General features: G+C 28.8%; 2 protein-coding genes across 2 annotated transcripts; both read left to right on the plus strand.

Annotated features, from left to right (window-relative positions):
- The first annotated feature begins 3193 nt into the window (after positions 1 to 3193).
- LOC109788830 (2-methylene-furan-3-one reductase) lies at positions 3194 to 6115 on the plus strand. The gene is made up of 4 exons (XM_029269334.2): positions 3194 to 3869; positions 4117 to 4443; positions 4950 to 5109; positions 5757 to 6115. Exons 1-4 carry the CDS (start codon positions 3657 to 3659, stop codon positions 6020 to 6022), a joined length of 966 nt encoding a protein of 321 aa, XP_029125167.1. The 5' UTR covers positions 3194 to 3656; the 3' UTR covers positions 6023 to 6115.
- Positions 6116 to 12936: 6821 nt separating this feature from the next.
- LOC145954064 (uncharacterized) lies at positions 12937 to 13593 on the plus strand. The gene has a single exon (XM_083067742.1). The coding sequence runs from the start codon at positions 12937 to 12939 to the stop codon at positions 13591 to 13593; it is 657 nt and encodes a 218-aa protein (XP_082923868.1).
- The last annotated feature ends 976 nt before the right edge of the window (positions 13594 to 14569 follow it).

Raw genomic sequence — 14569 nt, forward strand, 5'->3', positions numbered from 1 at the left:
ATTATAAAATATAATAAATATATTTACGTAAAGAGAATATATTAAGAGTACCAATGATATAAATACAAAATGAAAATCATTATAAAATAATTAAACAATATAAAATATGAACACTTTAATAATTATTATGGAAAAAAATAATCATAGGTTAAGCAATTAAATGAGGTTAGGGACACCCCACTAAATAAATATGCATAAAAAATAACAAATAAATATACATAATAGTATATAAAATTTTAAAGAGATAAGGTTCTCCTCCCCCTTACCTTGGAATGTAGACTTATCAATAAGTAGTTGAGTAAAAAAATTTCTTACTTCGCTCTCTTTCTCTCTTTCTCTCTTCTCTTCTTTCTCTCTTCTCTTCTTTCTCTCTTCTCTTCTTTCTCTCTTCTCTTACTTCTCTCTTTTTTTTCTACTTTCGTCAGTTTGTGTCTCCAAATTTACCACAATTGAGACCTATTTATAGCATTCAAGGTAATGATTACATAGTTGCTATGTAATGGTAAATTAATATCAATTCGTTTAGTTTCACTTCCATTTGTACCTTTAGTTACGTAGAGATAACATTGAAATCAAGTTGAAATCAACAGATAAGATTCTGAGCTGGGTTTTTTATCCGTGCATTGATTGTAGCGGATTTTTTTTTAAAATTGTAAATATTAACCCCAATTTTATACATTTATATATTTACGGATTATATATATATATATATATATATATATATATATATTTATTCCTAGATTGAGTACACAAATAAATAATAAAAGAAAATTTCCAAACTTATATAATCGACTTATAATAACCTTAAAATATTTGCAATAGTATAAGTAATTATAAACTACTCATATATTACATTATTATTTTCAATATTTGCATTACATATTATTCTACTATTATTGAGAGTACATGCCTTACATATTATTTTTTTTACTACTACAACGATAGTTTTTACATTGGTGGTGGAAATAAGTTTACAATAGGATTTGCATGATTTGCTGGTGGTAAAAAGAAAATCACTATAATAGGTGCATCTATATTAGTGGGATTGTCTTGATTGGGAAAGAAAACGAACGAAGACAGCCCTATGCCTTGGAAAGTGACTGAGTTGGAGATAGCGTCTACACTTCAATTACCCCCGGGGAAAACGGCAGTGATAACTACTGTAAAAAGACCTGGTATGACCAGTAGATCCATCTATTTTATGATATATTAAATTTTTCACAAAATGAAATAAGGAGTGAGAACACTTATTAAATAAATATACTTAATTAAATAAAGAACAAGACTATCTATAATAAACATAAAAATTAATTAAATAATAAAATTTGAATCATTTTAATAGTGACTAATCAGGATAAATGAGCATTATTGTAATATCAATCAAATATCAAACAAAATATTTTACCATAAATGCTTACTCATTTAAATCCCCAAGGTCAAACCTCTAGCTATAAATAATTCAAACTTTATCTTCTATGGCCATAAAACAATATTTATCTTCATAAATACATGAAGAAATAACAACAAAACAAGTTCAAGATATCGCAACTATATTATAGATTATAAAATATAATAAATATATTTACGTAAAGAGAATATATTAAGAGTACCAATGATATAAATACAAAATAAAAATCAATATAAAATAATTAAACAATATAAAATATGAACACTTTAATAATTATTATGGATAAAAATAATCATAGGCTAAGCAATTAAATGAGGTTAGAGACACCCCACTAAATAAATATGCATAAAAAATAACATAAATATGAAATGATTGATATCTTTGTCCGAGTTGTGAAATCTTGAATGGCTTGCGCCAAAGTTGCTCTATTTTAGGTTATTATTATTTACGCTTGCCGACCATCTCAAGTTTGTGGCCATTTCAAAATCTTAATCCACTATAAACATTTCTTTTAAATCAAACACTTTTATTTATACTCTATTTTTTAATCATTTCACTCACTTATTTCTTCCTTTTATATTTTTTTTTAGCTTCATTTTTTACTTATTTTTTATTATTATAGTACCTTCACAATGATATATAGATAATTCTATCACTTTAAGTTCTCGTCCAACAAAGTCTTTATCCTCATAGTCTTCGTTCATAGCTTCATCCTAGTTTTAGGTTACACTTACTCGAAAAGTCTAAAATATAATATATTTATATACTTTTGATAATGAGATGAGTAGTCATTGGTCATACTTGATCGAGAGGAAAAAATGATTATACCTAAAAAAAATATTTCAAAACCTCAAATTAGTTCTTGATCTTAAATAAATCAATCCAATTAATATTGTAATAAATGTCAAAGTACCTTTTTCTCTTAAAAATGTCATTATTTATATTAACCTTAGTGAACTTGGACCTTTATAATAGATCTATTAACTACTCAATTACCTTTACCAATGTTTCTCAATTATTCATAGCCCTTGATCACAAATAGAAGAGTGTTCGATTTTACTCCTCAACCAAATCCTTTCAATATAGCTACTAAATTGTGTGTTAAGGTTAATTAATATCTAATCATACGCTATATATTCGTGTGCATGTGAACATTTAAAATCCTAATAATAATTCTCATTAAAATAAGTAACTTAAATTAAAACAATTATAAAAGGCAGTAACAATACATGATCACATTATTACTAATAATAACTTTTACTAAAATAAATAACTTAAATTAAAATATTAAAAAAAATAGTAACGGTACATAATAACATTATTTATAACTTTTTAATTGAAATCACTTATTTGAATAAAAAAAAATTATATCACTCCTGATAAATTATAAGAACTTGTTCCTAATATTTATGGAGCGACAACGGGTCCAAGGATGGTGATCGATGGAGAGCGCGGACGTAACATTGTGAACCTTGCCAATAATATCGGGATGAACGCTGAAAATTGAAGGACCAATAACAAAAAAGTCAAAATAGCATAAGATAGTTGGAAAACCCGGAAAGGTAGTTCTCCAGATATTTTAGAAATCCAACTGAGGAATGGAAGGTGCCTGATAGTCATACTTTTTTTCTAAAACTTTTTTTCTTACACATATATATAACTATAATAATCACACACCTACTTTTTATAATACTGCCAAAAAAAAAAAAACAACTATGTATCTCACTAAAAAACAAAGAGAGAGAGAGTAGTTGTTTTAAAATAAATGAGCAGTTTTTTTTTTTTTTTTTTAACTTCTTTTTGCAGTAAAAAGAGCAATTTTACTTTTATGTATACATGTCTTTTAATTTTCGATTTTATCCTTAACATATATATTAATATATTAAAAATTATATATAAAATAGGAGTATAATTGACTTTATAAAAATGGATACCTCTTTGACAGATTGTTATAGATAAATAATAGAAAAATAAAGATGAAGGTTTATTATCCCCACGTTTGATTATGTGTCGTAAAGATTGGATGTGAAGTAGTTTCTGCATTTTCCTAGACCTGATGTGAAATTTTATCTAAATAAGCATAATAATGGAGAACCAAACACTCACTATCTATAACTCTTTTTACTTTTTTTTATTAGTATTTACTCTGGTGCATCATTATATTATCCACACCTACACTACTGATTTCAACTACAACTAGGAAGAACTCTCACTTTCTCTTGTTCTTTTCCCTACAGTCAATAAGATAATGGCAAGCATTTCTAGCGTTCCAACACACATGAAAGCTTGGGCCTATTCTGAATACGGGAACATAGTAGAGATTCTCAAATTTGATACTAACATACCTATACCAGATATCAATGAAGATCAAGTGCTCATCAAGGTTGTGGCTGCAGCCCTTAATCCTGTAGATTGTAAGAGAGCTCAGGGGTATTTCAAGAACACTGACTCTCCCTTACCTGTAAGACTATGATCTTATTAATATATATTTTTGTAGTGTGGAATTATAATTAGTTTCCAATTTTTATGGATAAAACTGATAAACTTATATAGTACTATTGTCTAATAAAATTGAAGTTTATTGTTATTGATTTTCATAATAAATGTTTTCATTAAATATATTCGTGTATTATTGAGGTAAAAATAAAAATATAATTCTGATCCAAAAATAACACTAATAGAAATATAATGTTGTGCTGGAAATTAAGACTGTACCAGGGTATGATGTTGCTGGCGTGGTGGTGAGAGTGGGAATTCAAGTGAGAAAATTCAAGGTTGGGGATGAAGTTTATGGTGATATCGTTGATCATGATGGTGTGAATAAACTAAGGTCCATTGGGTCTTTGGCAGAGTATACTGTGGCTGAAGAGAAACTATTGGCTCACAAACCCTCCAACTTGAGCTTTATTGAAGCTGCTGGCCTTCCTTTAGCCATACTCACTGCTTATCAAGCACTTGAAATAGTTGAACTTTCTGCTGGTCAATCTGTACTTGTTCTAGGAGGTGCTGGTGGAGTTGGTACCCTTGTTATTCAGGTTTCACATCTTCCATCTCCATTAGTTTGCCAAGTGATGTCAATAAATAGAGTAATAGACATTCTTATTGAAAAGAAATTCTATTATATGTTCGTAAATTTAAATTTAAGTACAATTTTTATTAGTTAAGAATTATAAAATTATGAAAGATGTTCATTAAATAGGAAGTGAAACTTATACAAAATTGTGTGGTTTTTAATAAATTTTGATAAATAGAAAGTGTGTTTAAAAGAGTCAAAATGTAGAGAATGAAGTATCTAAGATATTTTTGTACCTTGTTACCAATCTCTTTATCACTTTTCCTTTATATGATCAAACTTATTGATCAATTATTGACCTAAAATACAACTATATGAAGACTCTTATTTATATATATATATATATTAATGAATAACCTTATTCAATTCCCCGCTTGTATTCACACAAAGTTTGCAGCATATTTTCATGTATAATATTTATAAATTAAATGATTTGCTGTGCACGTGTATTTGTTTGATATGATGTAGCTGGCCAAGCACCTTTTTGGGGCATCTAAGGTTGCAGCTACTGCTAGTACTCCGAAACTGGATTTGTTGAGGAGCTTGGGAGCAGACTTTCCTATTGATTATACAAAGGAGAACTTTGAAGAACTTCCAGAAAAGTTTGATGTAGTGTACGATGCTGTAGGTCAGATGTTGAAACTGAACATAATTATTTGCTTTAATTTACATGAATTTTTTTTTTCATGTAGATGGTCAGAGCAATATCTTAAAACTCACTGTCAATAATTAATCTGTAGTAGAGTGTGACTACATAAATTGGTTTGATCATGTATAACACAATACTTTAGTATCATTAATAAGTAAAAATAGAAAAAGAAAAAACTGATTTACAGATATAATTATCATCATTTTTTCCTGAACTACCTTCATTAGATATCAAGAAAAAATTAAAATGAATCATTGGAAATAAAACTTGTATTACATAAAGGATATTTTGAAAATAATAATATTAAATAAGTTCATATTAATTGAAATTTTACTTATAGTTGTGATCAATATCTATGTGAGTTTTTGGCTAATATATTGCATATGGGAAGGAATGAGACCAAAAATACCAAATTATATAGAATGATAATTATACTCTCTAATATATCTTCTAATTATTTGTTAAAATTTATTAAAAATATAAAATTATGATAAAGATTTATTAATTATATATAGGAGATAAATTTTATATTTTCTGATAAATTTTGGAACATATAATAATTCTTTGTATTTCTCTTAAAATGTTATTGATATTGAAAACTAAAACATGGTAGAGTCTAAAAACAGGAGAGAGTGACAAAGCATTGAAGGGTGTTAAAGAAGGGGGCAAAGTTGTGACAATAGAACCACCTGCAACTCCACCAGCCATAATGTACTCTCTCATTTCAGATGGAGCTTCGTTGGAGAAACTACAGCCCTACTTAGAAAGTGGGAAGATGAAAGCAATATTGGATCCAAAGGGTCCCTTTCCGTTTTCTAAAACTGTGGAAGCATTTGCACACTTGAAGACTAAGAGAGCCATTGGAAAAATAGTCATACATCCCATCCCATAAGCATACAAGTGTACACATACACACATATATATATATAGTGTACAGATACACACGCGCACGCACACATATATATATATATATATATATATATATATATATATATGAGGAAGGTATATATATTTGAAAATGGTTCAAACTATATTGGTATAATTTTTACCAATTAGTATATATATCATTCAATAATTTAATTAAATGTGATTTTATTGATCCAATTATTAAATTATAATTTTATATTACCTTATATATGTACATCAAATTTTGTTAAAATTGAATAATAATTTGAAGGTAATCAAAATGTTGATATTTTAGTATATTTTTGATATATATATATATGTTAATCATAAAATCATTTTTATACATTGATTTGAATTAATGAAACGAAGTATTAAATGATTTTTTAAAAATTTTCAGATTTGATCTTTGCATTAAGAACTTTAAATTCAACGATTAAATCGTTGAAATTTGATATAAAACATATGAGTTATTAAACGGGATAAGTCTATGTAAACTTATTCTTGAAGTAAACGAATTCTACCTTACAAATATTTATGATAGTTTCAAATTTGAGTTTGGATTTTGTTACAATAAATAATATGATTTTGAAAGCCAAATCAAAGTGATTGGTTAGATTAGTTTAATCGAAAATCTGCCTTTAACGAATTTTATTGACTTAAAAAACCATTTTGTAACGAATGGATGAAAAATCACTAGAATTGATCTAAAACTAGATAAAATTGGAAAAAAAAAATGAACACATTAAATAAAACATATTTTTATTTTTTAAATTTTAATTTAAAATATTTTTTAAAAAATATAAATTAAAATAACTTATTTTTAATAGTTATCTTATAAATATAATTTAATCATTTATATTAATTTATAATTTATAATATCTTTATTTTTTCCTTAAAAAATATCTTTATTTTTATAAATTTTGTTATTTAATTTGATACTTTCTATTTTAGCTATAACTTTGCTATTAAAATTATTATATTTTTATTAAAATTTAAACTTAAATATTATATTATATTTGGTTTAAAATTTTACATATATATTAAATATTAAGAATCTATAAATAACATTTTTTTTATTTTTAGCATTATAAAATACGATATTATATTTATTTAATATTAAAAATTATTATTATCTCTTTAATATCGATTTGATCATATAATTTAGTCTCAAACTCACAATTAAATTATTGAACTTTGGATCAGTTTCTAGATTAGTTCAATAAACCATCCAATTTTGAAATTATTGATAAATAATATGTAAGATTAACTAATTATAATTAATATGTTCAAAATCATTAAAAATATAATTTGAAAATAATATATATTTATATATATTTAATAAAAATCACACAAATTCAACAAATTCAAAATAAATTTTAATTCTTGCAATGAATTATATATTTTAAAATTATAAATTACTAGAAACGTTAAGACACTTTGTGACTCTATTAAAAAATTAAAAAAAATAAGATTAAATAATAAAATTATGTTGATTTAACTGGTATTGTTTCTTGAGTCGTTTAAGTTTTAGGTTTGATAAAAATATTAATTTTTAATAATAAAAAAATATAATAATATATCAAATATAAAGAGTAAAGTAATTACTAAAAAAAATTCTCATTATATATCAATGTAGATTAACACATAAATAACAAGTATATATGTTAATATAATGTCTGTGATAACTAAAATGAACATTCAAATTTAAATATTTCCTTTTGTTCACATTTATTATATTTACATTCCTTTTGAATTTAATTTATACGTCTTATATAAGTATTTTATCACCATTAATACTTGAAGGAAGTATAAATTAAAATATACTATATTTTTTTATTATTAAAGAATATTTTTCGTCAAATATGAGACAATCTTGCACAAGAGTTTGACATATATATTTCCTTTCAACTTGAGTTTTTTACATTTAGAAGACTTAGGATTCAATTTCTAACCCCTTGATAATCAAATTAAAATTTACCATATAAGGCTTAATATTTAAAACATGATATGTTTAATTAAAAATATAACTAATCATCTTCCTAAATTTTAATTTAATTACATTTAATAATAAATATTTAAAATAATAATTTTATGGTTTAAATAGACCTTTTTATCCCTACACTTATTATTTTTGTTGGAGTTCAAGTTTATAGTGAAGTCTCACATTAGTTAGAATTAGACATGTTGAACAGTATATAAGTGAGAAAGATCTATTTACCTAATACCTTGAGATTTTAAGTTATGTTGTGGTATCAAGCTCACTTGTATTACTTACTCATTATCTATTAAGTTGATGCTCCCTAGTCTTAACACTCAGACTCTATAGTTTAAATAAACCTTTTTAATATTATATTGTTCTAAAAAATTATATAAAAAAAATTGTTGATCCAACTTTTGAATTATAATTTTATATTGTCTTATTTTTAATATCAAATTATTGAATAGCATAATAATTATAAAAATTACACTAATTTAATTTGATCCCTCTTCATTATATTAAATATAAACATCAAAATATATAATTTTAAAAAAATACACGCAAAGTGTAGTATTAATTTTTTTTGTTTGGTAATGTGTAGTTTTAAATTAATGTAATATGAATGGCTCAAACTAATAATATTTATTTCCATATTAATGAAGCACTTTTAATTATCAATGTAGTACTTTATAAATACATAAAAATAAATATTTTTATTTAAATAATATTATATGTTTATATTAAATTTTATATATTAATTGAATTTAATTATAAGAAACAAATTTCTTAAATTTATGCCTTTCATCAGAATTTGTATATATAAAAACATATTATTAAATAAGTAATAATTAAAAATATTATGTATACATATATATATATATATATATATATATATATTTCAAAACCAAAAGATTTAGAAGAAATTCGATACATAAATATTATTACATTAGCATTAAATATTGTATTAATTAATATTTATGTTCAAGGTTGATTTCGAAAAGGCCTACGACTCTGTGAGTTGGTCCTGTCTACAATTTGTGATGTGTAAGATGGGATTTCCTACTATATGGTGTACCTGGATTGCAGAATGCCTAAAAACATCTAGAATGTTTGTATTAGTAAATGGTAGCCCAACAGAAGAATTCGTTATATCGAAGGGGTTGCGTCAAGGAGATCCATTGACTCCTTTCTTGTTTTTGATTGTAGCAGAAGGCTTATTCATGTTGTTCAATAAAGTCAGCTAGTTAGAAAGGTTCAAAGGGTGTTTAGTGGGTAAGGACAAAGTACCGGTTGATATTTTGCAATATGCTGATGATACTCTCATTATGGGGCATGCTTCTTATTCAAATATATGGACCATTAAATCAATTTTAAGGTTGTTTGAACTTGCATCAGGGCTGAAGGTTAACTTTTCCAAAAGCATGCTCATGGGGTATAATGTAGAGTCACAATAGTTGCAAATAATGACTTCTATTTTACATTGTCGGGTAGGTTCCACTCCTTTCTCCTACCTTGGGTTACCTATTGGGGCAAATCATAGGATGATTTCTACTTGGCATCCAGTCATTGAAAAGGTTAAAAAACGTCTCTCTTGATGGAAGTGTACAACTCTATCCTTTGGTGGTAGAATTGCTCTCCTAAAGTCTGTCTTACACTCCATCCCGATATATTTTCTTTCCTTCTTCAAGGCTCCCAAAGGTATCATCTCTTCCATTGAGTCTTTGTTTAAATCTTTTTTATGGGGTGCGGATCAAGATAACAGAAAAATAAATTGGGTAGCTTGGGATGTTGTGTGTAGAGACAAAATCCATGGTGGGTTCGGGATTAAAGATTTGTCGGCCTTTAATTTAGCACTTTTTGGGAAAATGGCATTGGAGAATGTTAGTGGAAAAAAATAGTCTTTGGGTGAGAGTTACTAGATCATTATACGACATCGCTTCACATTTGCCAAATGGGAGTGGTGCAAAGGGTTCAAGGTGGTGGGTAGATTTAAATAGAATTGAAGAAGCGGATTTGGTGAGTAATGAGTGGATGTCCAGTAATTGTTGTAAAGTCATTGGAAACGGGGTAGACACTAAATTTTGGTTGGATAAATGGGTGGGTCATGGAATTCTAGCTCATAGGTTTAGTCGATTATATCAAATAGCAATTAATAAAAATGCTTCTATTGATGAAATGTCTGAATGGGAGGGGGGTGTGGCTAAATGGAAGTGGAGCTGGAGAAGAAGATTATTGGTCTGGGAGCAGCAACTCCTGAATACTCTTGTTAATTTTATCAATGGTACGAAATTTATTGTTTCTGATGAAGATAAATGGTCTTGGATAGCTGCACCAGAAAGGGTGTATACAGTTAGCTCGGCTTATAAGGTCTTGAGGAATGACATAATATTTGCATCTAATGTCATATTTCGGTGGATATGGACTAGCGTTGCTCCAACAAAAGTTTCAGCTTTTGCTTGGAGGGTGATTTTGAATATAATCCCAACTAAAGATAATTTGTTTAGAAGAGGTGTTCTGCAAGCAACACAGTTGGAATGTGGTTTGTGTAGGAATAAGGAAGAAACTACTTCTCACTTGTTTTTTGAGTGTTACGTCTCTTTTCAGCTCTGGATGGCGTGCTTCAATTGGTTAGGATTAAATTCTGTTATGCATAATTGTTGTGTGCAAAACTTGGAACAATTTTATGGGCTTCGTTATTGTTCTGTGAAGTATCAAAATTGTTGGATTCTTATCTGGTTATCTGTTATTTGGACCATCTGGCTGGCAAGAAATGATCTCATATTCAGCTCTAAAATAATTCTTGTTTCTGAAATGCTAAATCTGGTACAATTACGCTCATGGAGATGGTTAAGGGCTAGATTCCTTTCTTTCAAGCATAATTTTTTTTCTTGGTCCAATTCTCCTAGTGCCTGCCTTTCTTAATATTGCACATTGGCTGTTAGCTTTCTGGGATACGAGAAGTTTGTTGAATATTAGTTAATTAAGTCATTCTTTTTGTGAGCTTTTGGGTTGACGTGGATTGGATTAATTTTCTTAATTTATTTATGTAAAATACTATGTATATATAGGTTAGAGTACCCTTTGTACTCTTGTTAATTCTATTTTGCTTATCAAAAATAAAAAATATATATATTTATGTTCAAATTCATTTTTAAAGTGATTTATGCTATGTATGCTTTTGTTAGACACTTTTTTAACATTATTTAATTTTAATTAATAATTAAGGATAAAATTAATAAATAAATTATTGTGTACATGTATAAGTCTATTTTATTTTTTAATTTAGGTACTCTCACATATATTTTAGGCCAAATTATTATCTTGATCTTTTATTTTATTTTTAGATTTATTTTGATCATTTATCTATTAAAATTTTTATTTCGGTTCTTTATTTTTTTATATTTAAATCAATTTGACTCATTTAAAATAATAATTATTTTCAATTTTGCTTGATTTTGAATCAATCTTTTATTGAATCAAAAATAAAACTTATAGCATTAGATTTACCTATATAAACATAATAAAATGAAATTGATGTTAAAATCTAAAAGGGTTATAAACATAATATGAAATTAGATTTTTTTAAAATTTCAATTTTCATCATGTTTATAACATATTTGATTTGAACTTCAATTGCGTATAATAATTTTTATGTAAATAAATCTTATGAAACAAGTTTCAAGTCTTGAGATAGTAAAAAAGGGTTCAAAATGACTAAATTTGCATAAATTTATAAGATAAATGATCAAAATGATCATTTTAAAAGATAAAAGAATAAAAATTTTAAAAATAAAATAAAATAAAAAATATATATAATTTAGCCTAATATGAAAATAATTTTTCATATATTTTTTGAATGGTATGAATAAATATAGATTTAATTTATAGATATTTATTAAAATTTGAAATGATTTATTTTAAATAATTATGAAAATTATCATATAAATACATATATATATATATATAATAAAAATTATATATATATATATTAAATTTGTAATAAAATAGACTCGTATATAATAATTTATTACAAGTGATTTTAAATTTAAATATGTTTGTTAAATTTTTACTTTTAATTATTATTGTTCATAAAACAATTTATAAAGCACACAATTAAAAAAAAGGGGAAAAATAAAAGAATAATTGTTGGAGCAATTTAGGCTAAATAAAAGTATATATTCTACAAATTAGTTTAAGCATAAATCAATTTTAGTTTATATACTGGATAATGGTATGAATATTAGGGAAAACACCTTAGAAGAATGTATAACTCCTCGCGATCACATTGAAGACTTCTCGTATCATTAATGGATCCTCTTATGGGCCTGCATATGGGCCTGGCCCATCAAGGTTAGTATAAATAAGTATGACCAGTGACAAAGAGAGGTACGTTTTGATAATTACCAATTTGATTAGCATTGATATCTCTGAGACCGAGGACTGACTTAAGCATTGGAGTGCCTTTTGCAGGTACCCCTCTCTTTCCCTAGGATACATCATGGAAGACGAAGACCCGGCAGGAGTAGCAAAATTATCGGAGTACCCTCGTGCAGGTACATTTTGGCGCCTACCGTGGGGCCCGTTTTGAAGGCCCGCATTGCTTATTTCTTTTGCAGGAAGAAGATTTTGTAGAAGATGGTCACTACTAGGAACAACAACCACTTGGTTCAACCCGAACAGGACTCGAGGCCGGTTGCTGTGGAAGATCAAACTGATCTCTCAGATGCTGTGAATATGCTTCGTGAAGAAATAGCAGCTGTCAAGCAAGCCCGAGAAAAAGATGCTCAGGAGCTTGAAGCACTCAGGAGAGAAAATGCCGATTGAGAAGCTTGAACAGAACTTGGAACCCTACGACTGAGTATCCCAACAATGAGGCATCCTCACATCATGCATCGACAACTCCACGAACGCGTGCCCCTCCCATGCAACTGTCAGCCATCCCCGGGAAACCTTCCCCTCGGGTAACAATAACACCCGGCTCATACAAGCACCCTTTCACTCAAAACATTATGGAGACAACCATATCTGATAGTTGGAGAAACCTTCCTATAGAGAAGTACGATGGATCCTCAGATCCCGACGACCACTTGAATGCATATCTCACACACGTTACCTTGCTGACAACAGAAGACGCTGCTTTATGTCGCTTCTTCCCCACTTCACTAAAAGGACGAGCATTGAGTTGGTTCATTAAGCTTTCCCCCAGCTCCATAAATTCATTTGAAGAACTAACATCTTTATTTACAGTACAATTTGCTACAAGTAGACCTTACCAACTGACATCATTGGCGTTGGCCAACATCAGACAGGAAAAGAAGGAATCCTTAAGGTCATTTATGGATCGTTTTAACAAAATCGCAATGGAGATAAAAAACCTGAACCTAGCTGTCGCAATGGATAGGTTGAACACAGCGTTGAAACCCGGACCTTTTGTAGATAGTTTATGCAAAAAACCTTCGTTGGATATGAATAACTTGAGGAGAAGGGCTGAAAAATACATGAAAATGGAGGAATTAACTGAATCAAGAAATCAAGCTAGAGCCGAGGCTATGCCAATTGAGAAGCAAGAAAGAATCTAAGGGAAGGAAAACTCTCGGCCAATTGAGATGGACCATACAGAATTAATCAAAACATGCGAGCATACAAGCTAGAAGAATTAAATGGAAAGTTAATGCCAAGAACATGGAATACAACACATTTGAAAGTGTATTACAGTTGAAAAACATTGTAATTCGGTGTACTTTTTTCCTTGCTTAGCTTTTTATCCCTAAAAGAACGTGAAAGGGTTTTTGCTAAGCAATGTTTTTAACGAGATACCCTAGTGAATAATAATACAAGAAATATTTTCAGGTTTAACGAGCTCCTAGACTCAAGACCTCGGCCAAGGACACACTCGGTCGAGCGTGAAAAACAACTCAAGACCTCGGCCGAGGACACACTCGGTCGAGCGTGAAAAATGAATCAAGACCTTGGCCGAGGACACACTCGGTCGAGCGTGAAAAACAACTCAAAACCTCGGTCGAGGACACACTCGGTCGAACATGAAAAACAACTCAAGACCTTAGTCGAGGACACACTCGGTCGAGCGTGAAAAATGAATCAAGACCTTGGACGAGGACACACTCGATCGAGCATGAAAAACAACTCAAGACCTCGGCCGAGGACACACTCGGTCGAGCGTGAAAAACAACTCAAGACCTCGGCCGAGGACACACTCGGTCGAGCGTGAAAAATGAATCAAGACCTTGGCCAAGGACACACTCGGTCGAGCGTGAAAAACAACTAAAGACCTCGGCCGAGGACACACTAGGTCGAGCGTGAAAAATGAATCAAGACCTTGGCTGAGGAAACACTCGGTCGAGCATGAAAAACAACTCAAGACCTCGGCCGAGGACACACTCGGTCGAGCGTGAAAAACAACTCAAGACCTCAGTCGAGGACACACTCGATCGAGCATGAAAAACAACTTAAGACCTCGACCGAGGACACACTCGGTCGAGCGTGAAAAACAACTCAAGACCTCGGCCGAGGACACACTCGGTCGAGCGTGAAAAG

This window comes from Cajanus cajan, chromosome 2, assembly GCF_000230855.2.
Source record: "Cajanus cajan strain Asha chromosome 2, NIPB_CcT2T_4, whole genome shotgun sequence".
NCBI lineage: Eukaryota > Viridiplantae > Streptophyta > Magnoliopsida > Fabales > Fabaceae > Cajanus > Cajanus cajan.